General features: G+C 39.2%; 1 protein-coding gene across 2 annotated transcripts in view; it reads left to right on the top strand.

Moving 5' to 3' along the window:
* The window catches only part of si:dkey-175m17.7 (uncharacterized), a 29,507-nt gene extending 19,651 nt beyond the window's left edge, over positions 1-9,856 (top strand). For both annotated transcript variants that reach the window (XM_035951035.2, XM_023276359.3), the window contains one exon: positions 1,848-9,856. In XM_035951035.2, coding sequence (XP_035806928.2) covers positions 1,848-2,113 — 266 coding nt within the window. In that variant the 3' untranslated portion in view covers positions 2,114-9,856. The remainder of the gene's footprint in view (positions 1-1,847) is intronic.
* Positions 9,857-17,308: the final 7,452 nt, after the last annotated feature.

The raw sequence follows: 17,308 nt of genomic DNA, 5'->3' as shown, positions 1-17,308 counted from the left end.
ATAATATAATTTTATTTTTCGAAACAGGAGATGTAAAGAGTAATCAGTTTAATTATGATGGCTAATAGGACAGGCATCTCCATATTGGAATCGGGGTACTGTTACCTGGTAACCTGATTTTCCATTTGATGATTTCTATTCAGAAAAGAGAACAAATGCAGCGACTTTCAATGCTATCATCAGCTGCTTTGTTTCCTTTCAAAGCTGTGGCGTTACTATTGTGTTGGCGTCTGTGAAGTGAATTCCTGACCCTGATCATGCCACCCACACTGTGACTCACCTTCAGACAAGCTTCTTTGGTAGCTGTTAGGAATTTTGTTTTGTGTTTATTCAAAAAAGTGGAATGAAACGCTGAGAGAGACTGATGGTGAGTGTCAATATAGGGTTTAAGGCAAAACACTACAGGTGAATAAGGTAAATATTTTAACTAATAGAATGAAACTTGTCCCACAAGTTTTCTGAAATGTTATATTTATGCAAATTGGGTATTGCATATATAATGTCCTAATTTGCAGTTAATAATTGTACTTAACATTACAGTTAGAACAAGTCAATGTTTGCTATATTTACAGAAATAACATGTTCTGTACATTAGGCTGTGAATGGCATCTGAGCAAACTTCTCTGTAAAAACCTTCAGAATACTACAGATAGCAATAAAACTGGAAGCTTTGGTGTATGTAAGTGCTACTGAAGTGGTGAGTTGTAGTTCAAAGTATGAGAAAAACTCATTTTGCAAGCAGCCTTTCAAGATATGTCGGTGTAGCTGCTCAGTCATCCAGGTCATGGGTATCTGAAGTGCTTCAATAAAAGCAACTGGACTTCTCTTTTTGGGGTTTGAAAATGTTTTACCTTTCATCCAAGAACCAAAAAGAGAAGTCTATTCGACTCCTACTGAAGCACCTAAAAAGGCCTCAAAGGATATAAAAAGATCTTGTGAAATTCCATACATTTGTATTGGAAGCCACCATTTTCAGATAAAACTAATATATCTCACAGTGAAACTTCTCCAGCTGATTACTTACATTCAGTTACTTTTTACATTGCAAGCTTTCTGAAATTTTCTGTTTGGGCATGCACATGAGGTATTCTCTCATTAAATATGCAGTAATATGCAAAAATGTCCAAACAAAGTGTAGTTATAGACACACGTTACAGTGACTATGTACATACAAAATAGAATAAAATAACCAAAAAATGCTTAGAGGATCTACAAAGTACATACCAACTATATACAACTTATGTACAAAGCTTGATGGTACACCTGGTGAGTGTTTATGCTAAAAACGTCAAGATTTGGGAGTAAACTAATCAAGGTTTCGGGGGGCATTTACACTAGGGTTTGGACTATAGTTTTTGCTTGTGATGACCCTCTTTCAACAAGCCCAGTCTGCTCTGATTGGCCAACTGGCCCAACAAAGTCAGGCAACACTGTTTTTGTACCATAACCACAAACTATGAGTACAGGGACGGAGGTCTAACAGAAGCATCCCTGGTAAAGAGATAATGTTGGCCTGGGAGAAAGCTGCTCCTAAATTTGTATCTTACAGGTTTTGTTTCTATGCGTTTGAAAGAAGACATGTTGTGGAAGCAAAATGTCCCAAAATGTCGAAACTGACCAGTGCATTCGGAACGGTTTAGTGTCTGGCTTTTGAATGTCTTTTGTTGGGCTGGACGTGCGTCTTTACATCCCACATTCTGGTCGTAAATGGGCTTCATTCTTTTTGTTTAGAATGCAGTGATATCTTTAGCAGGCCCTGCGCGTTAATGACAGTGATGCAGCACTAAGTCTGCTCTTCCTTCTTGATGCAAAATTGAGCTCATCCATTTTGTTGTTCCCATCCACAGAGGAGGCATATCAGAGTGGACAGGGAGTGTTGGTACACTGCCAGGCAGGCGTGTCTCGTTCTGCTACCATCGTCATTGCCTACCTTATGAAGCACACCCTCATGACAATGACAGATGCCTACAAGTACGTGCGGAGCCGTCGACCCGTCGTGTCCCCGAATCTAAACTTCATGGGCCAACTTCTGGAGTTCGAGAGAGACCTCAACTCTGGGGTGACTCCTCGCATCCTGATGCCTAAACTGAACGGTGTGGAGACGCAGGTGTGAGAAAGGTCAGGAGAGTGTTGAGTCCCTGTGTGTGAAGACGAGAGAAACAGGCGGTAATGAGCATGAGAAAAAGAGTGCAGCACATTTTAGAAGAGTGACACGGTGAGTGATATTGCAACTGGAAAATGCTGGTGAGTTTGGCAGTTAGTGCACTTTTAATACTGTGAAACATGAGACAAAAGACTGGATGGTTCATTTGTTTAAGTAGTAACAACTTGATCCTCATCCAGTGTACTCTTTATAAGATAATGTGCCAATATTTTGTATAGATCGAACATCACTCAGATATCTCTTTTGTTTGTTTTTTTCTGATACCTCTTCCTTTCTGTTCCTGTTGTTTACATTCACAGCCACTTGCAGAAGTACAGTGACTTTTAGCCCAAGAATCATAAATGCATGCAAAAATGAAAACGTCATCTTTCAGCCACAACAAAGTTCTGATGTTTCCGCCACATGTAGCAACACACTGGTCATTACAATGCACTTTACTTCCCGTGTAATTATTATTTTTTTTATTATCACTAACTCAGTTGTCACAAGGATGAGAAGAATTTGTCACATAGACCTCAGTTACTGCTTTACGACTAACAATAACATGCTCATGGGTTATTTTGTGATTTGAGAACTGTGCAGTAGAGCAGCATGGACCTAGCAATGAAACTTATCACAGAAGGAACAAACAGCTCATTAAAGTTGTTACAGTGGTTTTATTTCAGTGTAGTCCCGTACATTAGCAAAGAAAACGGATTGCAGAGTTACTGGAGTATCAATATGATGCAAGAAAATGTGTCATTAACATAATGTGGGCAAAAAAAATCACCTAAATATGCAGGTTAATACACTGAAATAAGCTCATTATAAAAGCATTTGCTCAACATTGTTTGATTTCAAGTATATTTGACCCGAGGTGTGGGTTGGCAGGTTTTGTCCTGCTGTTAAAATGTGCTTTAAACAACAGACCTTCTCCAACTGTGCACTGTTTGTTTAATTCATAAAAGAGATGCATTATTTTTATTCATTTCTTTTTTATTATGTAAAAATAGCTGGTTTGATGTTTAGCATGAAACAGTCCTGTGATGGTGCATGGGCTGGTATTTGTTAAATTTTAAAGAGCACATGGTAGTTTGATTTAACGTTAATATGCCTGTTCGGGAACTTTAAGCAAATTAGTTTTGTGTTTATAAAAAAAAAAAAAAAAAAACTGTGTGAAATTTCATGTTTTTATTGTGTAACTGTTCATTTCTGACCTTAACTGGCCTTTGGCATTTGATAAGTGGTATTTCTCAAGTGGAATCACATTTCCAGAATGGGGCTAATTTGGACTTTTTTTTTATTTTTATTTTTTTAACCTGGGTCATGAATACTTTCAAAGCCAAATCTACTTTGTATTTAATTATTTTCATACCTTTGTGAAGGAGTCAAATGAGTCAGAAACATCACTGTTTTTTTTTAGAGCTGGTGATGTATTAGGTAATGTATTTTTTGCTCCCCGTCTTCTTTTGCCTTATTGACCATACTGAACTTCTCAACTGTGTCCCTCATGACTATGCATTACCTTTATTATGAAGGCTTTGGTTTGATTACAGAAGGGTACTTGATTCACTGTGAGCCTTTCGCCTGCATTGTTAAGGTTTAATCCTGAGCTAAGCCTATTTTATCACACTTCAAATTACAGCCCCTGTTCAGTCAAGCTGCACTCTGAATCTTCTAAATAAGTGGACACTGGACACATTGCTTCATACCCATGAGGCAATGTGTCCTGCTTTTAAAGAGCCCATATTATGCTCATTTTGAGGTTCATCACTATTTTTGGGATCTACTGGATTACATTTACATTCACGTTATTTCTCTCTTACTGTACATTGCTGCTGCACCTCTTTTCACCTTCTGTCTGATATGCTGCAAAAAACACACAAAAAGCAACAACATCTGTGTAATAATTTCTGAGGAAGGACAAAAATATATATGAATCATTATCTGAAAATAGCATGGATGTCCCCAAGAAGGTTTCTTAGAATACTACCTCATAGTCTTGCTTCAAGCATAGCCTTCTCTTAAGACAATTATACTGACCGGTCAGTTGATCTTGAAAGACAGATAACATAATGGCCTAAGCATATTGATAGGTACAGTGACTACATACATACAAAATAGAATAAAACAACCCAGAAATTCTTAGATCTACAAAGTACATGCTGAGTATATACAACTTACATACGAAGCTTGATGGTACACCTGGACTATTGATCAATTTGTCTGATGAAGATCGTTATGCTAAAAACATCACTATGTAGTAGTAAATTAATCAAGGTTGCTGGGAGCATTTACACTAGGGTGTGGACTATAATTTTTCCTTGTGATGACCCTTTTCCAACAAGCCCAGTCTGCTCTGATTGGTCTACTGGCTCAACAAAGTGAGGCAATTTTGGGGCCAAAACAGCTGCTAGGCAGGTATTATGGAAATGTGTTACATGGTGATGTAGATAAGTAACAGAAGCAAAGCTTGGACTTTGAATGAGGTGTTTCAGGGAGGTAAGGAGCAGGTTGTCCTGTTTGTGTGGACTTTGAGCTTTGTAAGTTTGCAGAACTTTTACATACATACAAAAGTTACAACACGCTACAGGACAGGGAGGAACTCAAAAAGCACAATATGGGCTCTTTAACGCATCTTATTATTTAAAAAAAACAAAAAAAAAAAAAACTTATTTCTCTAAAAATGGTAATAGATCAGTTACAATGTACTAATTCAGTGCAGATAGCCTTTTGTGATATGCAGCGTTCTTGTAAATTTGGGGCTATAAATGGTGTGAAATAAGGAGGAAAAAATGCAGCTCTGACTTTCAACCTGATAAGAGCTGCTATTTCCAATCTGCTAGATAAGGATAATCTTATTTTGCACATTTTCTAAACTGATGCCATACACATTTTATGAAAACTTTCAAGCAACAGTAGCTAAGGGGTCTTAAACTTAATGTACTTGCAAAAAAATGATGCAGTTCTTTGAGAAGGACGTAGGAAAGGGGGATACTTGTGTTTTTTTTATGTGTTCTTTTCTTTTATTGTTTTAGTTATTTAAAGACAGAAGTAAAAATGGTTCTGCAGACTTACCGATGACTGATAGTCGATAAAAAAACAAACAAATCAAAATCAGTGTAAGAGTTCACAGCACTAAAGTGCAACAAAGCTTTTTGTTAAATTCCTCTAATATGTCAAGCAACTCCTAGTTGCCCCTTTTCCAGATTTTCACTTGTGATTAACTAAACGTCCTGCTACAACTTTCTAAAACCAAAATGCCTTCGGTTTAGCCTTGTGTAATTTGGTCCTTGGTTGCTGTCAAGACTGTGTAAAATGATCCTGAATTCTGCTTGTTGGATTTATTTTCTGGCGAAGTGACTTTGATAAAGGCTCTATATTTTTCTACAGCTCTTCATCATGTCGGGATACACATATATCTGTGTATTTACAGTTTTTTTTACATGACTCTTTATTTTATATGAAAGGCCGTCTGGACAGAATGACATCTTCCGACTCTGATGTGACAACATGGATCTTTAGGCTTTCCGTTGCAGTATTACACGTCCTCCAGACCTCGGTAATCGAGGCTCAATATGCCGTATTCCTGTTTTTACCTCTCGCCTTTATTTCAGCTGGAGAACCTTCAACCAAACATGCTGTTCTCTCCTCCTGTCTCTCCAGCTCAGCTCCCAGTAGGTGTAGAGTGAACCTTTGAAGAGAGCCTATTGCTATCCTTGATTTTTATACAGACTTTATATGCAAAATGGCTGCCGAAGCGATTTCTTTAAATCCCCGCTGTATGGACTTGAACTGTGCAGTTGAGTCATTGCTGACCTCAAGACGTTTGTACTCGAGAGACACATTGAAAGGAACATTTTCCTCTTTCATTCATATGAACTGAAGGGCCAGTGTCGCTGTGAGTGTCAGTGTGTGTACAAATTTTCTGTTTGTGTTTTGCACTTGAAAAGAGGAACGTTGTTACTGTGCGTATGATAACCTCTTGGGAACATTGTATATCTGTGCATTGGTTAATTGTGGGAACTTAATTCTTCTCGTTTGTATTTTATTGCTCATTTTTAAACATTGTTATTTCCTGTAACCAAATACTGAATTTAAGGATATTGATTCATAGGAACGATGAGGTAACTCAAGAAAAAAGCAGACCACCTCCCTCCTTCCTGACGGGGGTAAGAACTCTTCAGGTACGACTATCATAGTAATGCTGTGCTGTTTCGACTTCCCGCCTCCTCCAGAGACCCAGAAACTCATGTTACCTAACCTGTGATGCTCTTCTGTCGCCTCCTTCCCTTTTCATAATGGATTGTTTCTCTTAACCAAATGTAATATTTTCATATTGTAATAACTTGTCCTTGTATTTAGACGACATTTTTACCTTCATGTACGACTATACTCTTCATAATTCTTTGAGGTGCACTGTGACAAATACAATGCTGCTATATCACAAAGACTTTTATTCTGTACGTCACATTTAGCGGATGCTGAACGCTAAAGGTGGCTGATACAAAGTGGGCCTGAACATAGAGGCCCCACTTACGTCATTTGAATTCAATCCAGGCTTCATTGTGCTTCCTCGGTGCGGTGTATTAATCTCAGAGTGACTTTGTGCACAAACGTAGGATCTGTAGCTGTTCCTGTTGGTCTTCCTTTACAAGCATGATAGAAGGGAAAGAGAGAGTAGCAGTCAAGTCTTTCTAAAAGCCCATCTCGCTTCTCACTGTGGTTAAATAAAACTGTGACGTTGCTTTTTCTTTTTTCAGTTTTTTTTTTTTTGCAAAGGTGTTCATTTTCACAGAAATCTTGCCTAGGTTCAATGATACACTGAATATAGTTGTGTTATTTAAAAAAAAAGTCCAAACAGACAGTGTAACTATTTGACACTTTTGGTCATCAGAGACTCTGTCGTAATCTCAGCATTTGTCAGAAAAATATGAGAAGCAGAACATTTAAAATTGCAAAACTGCTAGATGCATATTTGTATCACATGCCGCAAAGTGCAGGTGGACAGTAAGTAGTGTGGTGCTGGTATGTGCAGCATTTTTAAATTTATGTTTTCAAATCAAATGTTCATGAAGGGGACAGAAATCACAGATTTAAACACAGATCAAAAAACAGCTTTTTAACCCTGCTGCTAGCTTGGATCTCAGGATGGCAATCGATGGTTTTCCACTGCGGGAGCAAACTGGTGCAAATGTTTACAAGAATGGTCCTGATTGTCTCTTTCTGCATTTGTGTTTCCATTGTGGTGAAGAATCCAACAGCTCTGACTGCAACATTAACTTGGAGTACACGCAAATAGTGACAAATAGTAGTTACTGGGTGTAACTGTAGTTCTATGTAGAACAATGGCGAATTTGTGATGTTAGTCTATTTGATGACTTTAACGCACTTGCCATTGCCATCAATATTAAAGAAAAGACTGCAATTCTTTAAGGATATATAGAGAGTAGAAAAATGGTGCTTGTAGTCTTCTTTAGTGTAACCAATCAGTGTCAAGATGCACAACAGTTTTCCAGAGCTGCTCAAAAGTGCCAACCCTGAAGGAGGTACTTTTATCTGCCCCAAAAACAGCCCTGAAAGAGCTTCTATGTGGGTGTTTTCTGTGGTTGTAACGCACAAAGATTCAGGTTGCCTTTAAACAGCATGCAAGTTCCTGCAGTGGAAAACAGCCTAATGTTGTTCCCCAGAGGATGAACTGTAACAATCTTTGATGATCCCCGACTTTTCATTTAGTACTACTTTGAAGTTGCCATTTGTTACTCCAACAAAGTATCTTGACAGCTGCTATTGAGTTATTTGCCATTAAATTTGGTACAGATGGTCCAGGTCCCATACAGAAAAAAATTATTGACTTTTCTCTGACTTTTTCTCCAGCACCGCCAGTAGCTGAAACCACTTATTGAGTAATATATCTCAACACCTCCGGGATGAATTACTATAAAATTTGTTACAGTTAGGATCTGCTGTAACACAATTTAAGCAAATTTCTGTTTAAGTTCACAATTTGAATGCATAAACCTCAGCATGCTGCCATTATCACTGTGGACATGTGAAGATGCTGACATTAGCATTTAGCTCATAGCAAATGCTTCCGCTGCTAAGAGGTCTGAGGACACTAAGTCTTGTTTTAGACATGCAAACACCCACAAATGTTAAAAAAAAAAACAAAAAACTAAAAACTGCAAAAACAGAGCTACAGTTAGTCTCTGATAAATAAACTGTACTGTCCATATTAACTTTAGTGTCCAAATCTGCATGTTTCAGTTACAAGATTTTAATTGATTTAAGCTCCATGACGTAAAACTATTTATGATAGTTGTTTTTTAACCAGTTAAGCTGGCAAAAATGTGTCCAAGGTACTTCATTAGTGTGAATGGCATTTATAGAAATAGTCTGACCTCACTATGATCTGTATAGAATATTAAAGCAGTATTATTGTCATTATCGACTAATCTGCAGGTACTTTTCAAGGTTAAACAATTGTCTGGTGAATTAAATGTAAAAAAAAATTAACAAAAATGAAAAAATCTGATAACTATTTAGAATCCAAAGTAATGTCTTTAAATGTGTTTGTTTATCTGATCAAAGTCCAAAACACAAATGTATTTGGGTTCATTAGTATAAATGACAAAAATAAGCAGCAAATCCTGACATTTACAAAAGTAGAATCTAAAAAACGTAGAATTATTCACTTTTTTTAACCTGAAAAATAACTAAAATTGATGAGACATCAAAATACTTGCTGATTGCAAACAGCTTCAGCGCTATACAGTACGTATAAGTGATCTCATGAAGTTAGAATTCTAGAGAACGGATTCATTAGCTGCCTTTCGCCTTGCATACTGTGTTTTCTTTTGAGGTAAACTGCCTGAGGCTTACGGAAACTCGCGTTTAGAATATGTTTGGACCTATTTTAATTTGCATCCTTATACAACAAAATATATTCATAGCATACATGTGCTTTTTATTAACTTCGAGAATCTTCAGTAGATCTCAGAAATAGTCCAAAAAAATGCATCTATGAATCATAGTGTAGCACAAAATAATATGCAAAAAGTCAAGTGGAATTATACTGAAATACACTTCAGAGAATCTATAGGTAGCAAGTCAGCCAGTGTCAAGATTATCTCCGATGTACACAGGCCTTTCACACATCCCCAGAGAGGAATGAAGCTCAGAGGTTTGAGGTTTAGAAAGGTACAAAACGTGCTGACATGCAAATGTAAATATGGACGTAAAGAACAAGAGAAGTGATCTTTGTTTGAGACGTGACTATATCTTGTTAGCATGACGTCAAACTCCCATCCAGGCAGAACAGTTTTGCCGTAAATAGGCGCACTAGCTGCATAAAGAGGCTCATAAAACAATGTGTTTCATAGAAGTGCTCTCTGGACAGTAGCTGCTGATGAGCTCAGTTCATGCATTCGCTTCCATTTCTGCCATGTTTGATTAGCAGCAGCTCTGATTAAACTGATTCCTGTGTTGGTGACATGACTGAAGATTTCCCATCAAGTGATTTAACTGCTGTCCTGTCTCTTTTGTTGGTTATAGCTGAATATGATAATGTTACCATTATAGCATCCTAAAGTGTGCAGTACAAAACCTGATGGCTGGATTGTGAAGTTGTTCTTCATGTTAATTTCTAGTAAACACACTGGAACTGGCTCTTTTAATAAAAAAAAAACAAAAAAAAAACATTGAGAAGTAAAATTTGGGGAGTGTGTCTTGTTTTAATTTGTTGATTTTTGTGTGTGAGTGACCTGAAAGCCCTGGTGAACTCAGACATCCAATAACATGATGTTCTGTGATAGGCTGAGTCTCACTCTGTCCACTGATCTCCACCGTTCTCTGAATGAAGTCAGTAGTGTCTGTTTGGAAAGTATTGAGCGGTTACGTTAGCGTCGATACAAACGGTCATTTCGAATGATCAGACCACCCAGATCTGCTTTGCTCATCATTACATAAGGCTTGTTTGGGATTCACAGCTGTGTGATGGAGCACCCGGGGGCAGATCGATCAGAGAGAGAGGTTAAAACAAGCTCAGCATCTGCCTGGTAATAACTGCTTCAAATAAAAGCAATACTGTACCAGCTGTATTTAACCGTGACGACTAGGTTTGCGTTTCACAATGCAGTTGTCCTTTCAGGCAAGGTTCTAACAATAACAATGTCACTGAAATACAGAACTGTGCAAACGTTTAGGCACTTTAGATGTTTATTTTGTTATCCATCTTGTAATTTATACATTTAATGCAGCTGTTTGTGTTCCTCAGAGGATGGTCAATAATCTGTGGCATCAAAATGAACCAAATGAACAATTGATTTGAAACTATAATCCATTTTTTCAGTTACTTCACGACTAGACAATTGCCTCTTAGTTTATTTTGTTACTGTTACCTTTGAATTGATGCTTTAACTTTAAAAATGACTCCACATTCTAATTTTCCATTTCTCTGTTTTGTGCTCATGGTTGGACTGCACCATTAGCAACATTAGCACACAGCAGTCACAGTTAATAGCTGGTATAAAGCATATCTAACCATGCAATGACTTATCATCTAACACTATATGTTATACATTAATCAAGGAATATTGGCAATATATGGAATAGTTGTATAATAATGTTTATTTATTTATTTATTAGCCTATATGTTATATTTCATGATCTGTATCATTACATATTATAGGTATTTGTATATAGATATGTGAAGCCCGCTGGCCTGTGTTTTATGTGAACAACAATATATTTTTTTAATTTTATTTAACTTTTATTTTACCAGGAAGTCCTTTGAGATTAAATATCTCTTTTAATAGGTCCTCTGGCTCCAATCTAGGAGTAATGGTCACATACGTCTCCTAAACCTCACAAAATAGGGCAATAAATTATTATTATTATTATTATTATTATTATTATTATTATTATTATTATTATTATTATTATTATTATTATTATTATTATTATTATTATTATTATTATTATTATTAATGTTGTTGTTGTTGTTACTATTGCATGGTCAGATGTGAACCATACATGATGCAACTGTGCTGCTGGATCAAAAATGGTGCAGTCTGACTACAAGCATAAAACACAGAAATGGAAACTTATAATGAGTCTTTCTCAAATCTTTGTTCAAAAACAAAGTCTGAAGCAACAACCCGAATGTGTACAATTAGAAATTAAACTGAGAGGCAATTATCCATATATGTAGTAACTGAAAAAAAAAGTATAATGAAAGTTCCAAACCCATTTTTCAGTGACGCCATGAGGCTCTCAAGGGGTATTGAGTCAATTATTAGATAGATTACCATGAAATTTGGTGCACACATCTATGTACCTGTCTGGATGGACTGTAATAACTCTAGTGAGCCTATTACCTGGTCAAAATTTAATCTGTCCAATACACATACACTGAAATCATATCAACACTGGTTTATGAACATGTTAGCAGACTGAGTTTGCATTTTAGTCATATTTTTTGACAAATATGTAAGTAGGCCATAAGTACAATAGCTATAAACTTAACTAAGTGACTGAATGAGGATTTATATACAGATTAAGTGATTTAAAAGAACAAGTGTAGCAAAAAAAAACACCAAATCATGTAACCTGAATGACTTTTTTTTTTCCTTTTTTTGCAAATCATTCCAAAACATACTTGGAAACAGAACAGACAATACAGAAAACACATTGCAGTCTGTCACTTAGTTAAAAATAACAGCACAGTTACTGATATATTACTCAATGGAGATCATCCTTAATGTTTCGTATTAATTCTTAGCTGGCACACACCCGCATCTCAGCTGCTAACACATCTGTGGTCACCTTCAGCATAGGACACACAGATCAGCCACAACATTAAAACCCCTGACAGGCGAAGTGAATAACTCTGGATATGTGGTTACAAATGCATCTGTCAAAGGACCAGACAGCAACCAATCAATCAGCTCTTGAGGATGACGTGCTGGAAGCAGGAAAAAGGGGACGCATGAGGATCTGAATGACTTGAACCAGCACCAAACTGTGACAGCTAGACAGCTGAATTAGATCATCTCCAGAACAGCAGGTCTTGTGGTTTGTACCAACCAAATGAGAGCGAAGGAAGGACAACTCGTGAACCAGCAACAGGGTCATGCGAGTGAAGGCTGGTCTGTGTGGTCCGATCCCACAGAACTGATGCTGTAGCATAAATTACTGAAAACCTTATTGAGATGCAGACCAGTGGGGTGTTTATGTTGACCTCTGTCCACCACAGAAAGTGTCTAAAATGGGAATGTGAGGATCTGAACTGGACCATGAAGCAATAGAAGAAGATGGCCCAATGTGATGAATGATGTTTTCTTTTACAGTGTGTGGATGATGGTGTGTGTGTGTGTGTTGTTTAACAGGGGAAGAGATGGGAGCAGGATGTACTATGGGAGGGAAGCAAACTTGTGATTCTGGAAAACTTTGAGTCCTGCATTTATGTGGATATCACTTGGACACAAACCACCTACCTAAACCCGTGGTTGCCAAAGTGGACTTGGCAGCACAATATTTTAACCCTTATCATTACAAAAGACATAAATAGAAGTTAAATATGAGCGTTTCAGGGAATACTCAGCTACACGAGTCTCTGGAAACATTTTTTGGGGGTCAGGGGATGAACAGTTTAGGAACTCCTGACCTAAACATTGTTGTAGACCACATACACCCCTTTAAGGCAACAGTATTGTCTGAGGGTTTGAGGAACATGACAAGAAGTTCAAGACTGGCCTCCAAATTTCAGAGATCTCAGTTAACCAAGCATCTATGGGATGTGCTGGAGAAACAAGTCAGATCCATGGAGGCTCCATGTAGGACACCTTCAAAGGTTTATGGAGTTTATACCTCATCAGGTCAGAGCTGTTTTGGCTGCAGTTCTTGGTTCTGAGACCTAAATAATGCTAGACAGGTGGTTTTAATGCTGTGGTTGATAAGTGCCTAGTGCTCTGGTGTAAATTATTAAATCACTACACTGTATTTATGAATAAGAAATTGCTAACTGCCATCATCAATCTGTTGGAGCATCAAAGTGCAGACATGATAGCTCATCAGCCGTCAGTGCATGACTGCTTCAGTTTATCACCTAGAGGATGTTAGCAGAGGCTTTACGGAGGTTTAATGTCTACACAGGCCATATTGGATTATGGGGAATATTTAGATGCAGCAGCTGATTTAAGAAACCTCAGGTACTCAGAAGTTAATGCTCACACAGACAATTCATCAAGCATTTTGTTCTTCAATATCAACACTACACTTACAGCTGAACTTTTAGTGCCATCATGGAATCAATGGTCCAAATGGCTTAAAATGAAAATCTTTCACCAACATTGTTTCAATATTTATTGACATCAACCCCGAGGCAGAGAACTGCGCTGTGTGCTGCCTGGTTCAAACCGCAATGTTAACAATGCATTGAGCAGCTTGTGGAAGTTTTATTTGTAACTGTAGCGCGTTTGACAGACGGTGATTGTCTGACCGGAGTTGACCGTGTGGAAAACATTACATTGTTCAGGTCTCATTCTGACCTCCTCCTGCTTTCTCATTCATAAGGTTTATCAAATATACCAAAATGTGTATTTGTATTTGTGTCACAGGCTAGAATCCTGAATTGAGTGCTTGAAGTGAAAGCGCATTTCAAGTCAAACTGGGAGAAGCTGGAACCTCATAGAAAGAAGGAGCTGAAATCTGATAGAAAGAAGAAGCATTCACACAAGTGCTACACTCAGCTGGGGCGGAACCAATCTGCGGCTCCAGGTTTGCTACCTGCAGCATAAAAAGGGACACGCAGCACTGAGGAGGAACGGAGAATGAATGACTTCCTCAAACAAAGTGGCTGTGAGCGTGAGGATCTGCGGCAAACTGTGCAGGACTGCTTCATCTACAGAAATCCGGGTAGCAGCCGGTAAGAGCAGAAAGATCTAGGAGACTGTTTAACCTGCCGATGTAAAACGTGTTAGCATTAGCCACGGAGATCGGCGTCAGCCACGAGCGGCTGGTTAACTTTCTTATGTTTGTATGAAGAAATGTCTCTTGCTGAGGAGAGAGAGCTTGAGATAATAAGACAAGGCATCACATATGTCATAGAGGACAGCCACAGCAAAGAACCACATTGGCACACAAAGTATCCCTGGCTAGAAGATCCAGGATCCCTGACAAATAATAGAACAGCAGTGGAAGCTACATTTCTCAGGACAGAGAGGCAGCTATCCAAAGAACTTGAATGGAAGGGAGCCTACGCCGCACAAGTGCACGACATGGTGAATCGAAAAGCTGCGGTTAAACTGTCCAGAGAGAGGATTATCAATTGGAATGGACCAGTTTGGTATGCGAGCCACCTAATTGCTCCTAACCCTCACTCTGTTACTACCCCAGTGAGACTTGTATGGAACAGTAGTCTAAAGTTCAGAGGTGTAAGTATGAACGATCTACTGATGAAAGGTCCAGATGTCCTCAATCAGATTCGAGCAGTCCTCCTCAGATTCAGAAGCGGAGTCTACGCTGCTCTGGGAGATATAAAGAAGATGTACAACTCAGTCTGGTTGGAGGAACGAGAAGTACATCTGCATAGATTTTTGGCGAGACTCAGAAGAGGAAGAGCTTGGAGAATATGCCATCACGAGAGTAAACATATGAGATAAGCCTGCAGGTTGCATCGCACAGCTAGCAATGTGTAAGACTATAAGAGGATAAACTCCATGTCATGGTTGGGATCAATTTCTCCAAAAGAAAGAAGAAAATGTGACTTGGACAGGATCTATCCCATGAACAAATAAGAGCCCACACCCCAAATCCTCTGATACGTAGAGAGCTTCTCAGCCAAGTATCGGGACTTTATGACCCTGTAGGCCTAGTGACTCCTGTGAAACAAAAGGGAGCCATTATGGTACGCAGAGCCTTCCAAGAGGTGAGAAGTGGAAGCTGTCAAGTCAAAGACACATGGGACATGCCACTCTCAGACTGCCTCAGGGAGGACGCAATGCAGCTCTTCAAAGAGTATGTTCAGCTTGGTCAAGTCACATTCACCAGAGCACTGACTCCCCCACATCACAGAAACAAACCACTAGCAGTCACATTTTCAGATGGAAGTGAGCAAGCTTATGGAGCAGTGATGTATTTAAAGTGGGACTCAGACCAAGACCCAGTCATCAGACTAGTTGAGTCTAAAGCCAAACTAACTCCCTTGGACCACAAAGGTGATGCTGTAAAAGCAGAGATGTGTGGAGCAGTGTTTGCTTCACATTTAAAGAAGTACTTTGAACTTCACAGCTGGATCCAAATGGAGAGGTGGTACCATCTTGTGGATAGCCAAACAGTACTAGGTGCAGTGCAGCGAGAAAGCTATGGTTATCAAACATTCTTTGCTAATAGAATTGGAGAAATCCAAAGCTGCGTGAAGACTCAGGACTGGTGGTGGATTCCTAGTTCCAATAACATTGCTGACATAATCGCCAGAGGAGCCAGCCCTCAAAACCTGGATAAGAACTCAGAGTGGCACAAATGGGCCTGAATTCTTGAGCTTGCCAGTGAATGAGTGACCAATCAAATCAGCAAAAGAAATAGCAACAATGCCAGAGAAAGCATCAATAGGTTGCAAAAGAAATCCTTCATCGCTGTGCTTGCAAAAATTGAAGGAGAGAAGCAGGAGCCAAACCAGACTGAACAAAGGAGACCTCCTGCTGGTTTAGCCATCCAGAGCCTTGTGGATGTCAGAAGGTTCAGTCTTCTAGTTCGATTGATTAGAACCATTGCATGGGTTTGGAGAGCTGCAAAGAAGTTTCTTGGACAAAAGCGAGTCCTAAACAACCCAAAGTGGGAGGCAGTCGCTCTAACAGGAGTCATCACATTGAGAGAAAGAGAGGATGCCCTAAGAGACTTTTTTCTTACTAAGCAAATGGACATAACCTTCCCAAGCACCTTAACGGACAGGCTGGTGGTATTTAAAGATCATACCTCTGGGCTGCTGTTATGCGGTGGCAGAGTACAGAGCCGGGAAGAGTGTATCCAGTATGTGACACCTAACAGCCTTCTGCTTGGCTGAGCTTCTCAAAGCGGAGACTGCAAAACATTCGACTTTGAAACCTACCCCTACAAAAGGTTAAGAGCAATACAGTCAGAGGTAAACAAGTTCTGGAGGTACTGGAGCCAACTCACCGGCCCAACTTGTTTGTGAGGAGCAAGTGGCACACCACACACAGAAATGTCACTGTTGGAGACATTGTTTGGTTAAGTGACCAAAATGCACTGAGGGGACAGTTCAGGTTTGGAAGAGTCGTCCGCACCAACCCAGACAGCAAATGTGTCGTGAGGGTCGTCAATGTCAGGGTCTGTCCAAGCTATTGTGTTCCTTTGATAAAACCTGTTAAAAATGCGGTAAAGCCAAGAAATCCATCATCTGATGCGAACAAGGAGAAATTCCAAGCAACGACTCTTCACCGGGATGTCAGACGGCTGGTTGTCTTACTACCTGTTGAGGAACAGATGAAGGATCCAGGTTAGATTATCATAAGTTGTGCATGCCTCAAACTGAAACCTTTAAGACTACCTTCAAAGCTGTGATCTTCCAAGTGTGACCACAGAAAGATCGAGTGGGAGGTGTCAAGTCAAACTGAGAGAAGCTGGAACCTCATAGAAAGAAGGAGCTGAAATCTGATAGAAAGAAGAAGCATTCACACAGGTGCTACACTCAGCTGGGGCGGAACCAATCTGCGGCTGCAGGTTTGCTACCTGCAGCATAAAAAGGGACACACGCAGCACTGAGGAGGAACGGAGAATGAATGACCTAGCTCAAACAAAGTGGCTGTGAGCGTGAGGATCTGCGGCAAACTGTGCAGGACTGCTTCATCTACAGAAATCCGGGTAGCAGCCGGTAAGAGCAAAATCATGAAAGATCTAGGAGACTGTTTAACCTGCCGATGTGAGCCGCTGCGAAACGTGTTAGCATTAGCATTAGCCACGGAGATCGGCGTCAGCCACGAGCAGCTGGTTGCTAACTTTCTTATTTTTGTATGCCAATAATTGCTGTGTTTGTAATTGCTCAATTGAAAATGAGATTGCTGGCTAATTGTTGCTAATTAGAGGTTTTCCAGCTAAGGTTAAAAAAAACAGTTAATTAATTCTGTTTGCAATCGTGGGTTTGTACTA

The sequence above is a fragment of the Amphiprion ocellaris genome, chromosome 14, assembly GCF_022539595.1.
Source record: "Amphiprion ocellaris isolate individual 3 ecotype Okinawa chromosome 14, ASM2253959v1, whole genome shotgun sequence".
In the NCBI taxonomy this organism is placed as follows: domain Eukaryota; kingdom Metazoa; phylum Chordata; class Actinopteri; family Pomacentridae; genus Amphiprion; species Amphiprion ocellaris.
This window is presented reverse-complemented; position numbering and strand designations above follow the sequence as displayed.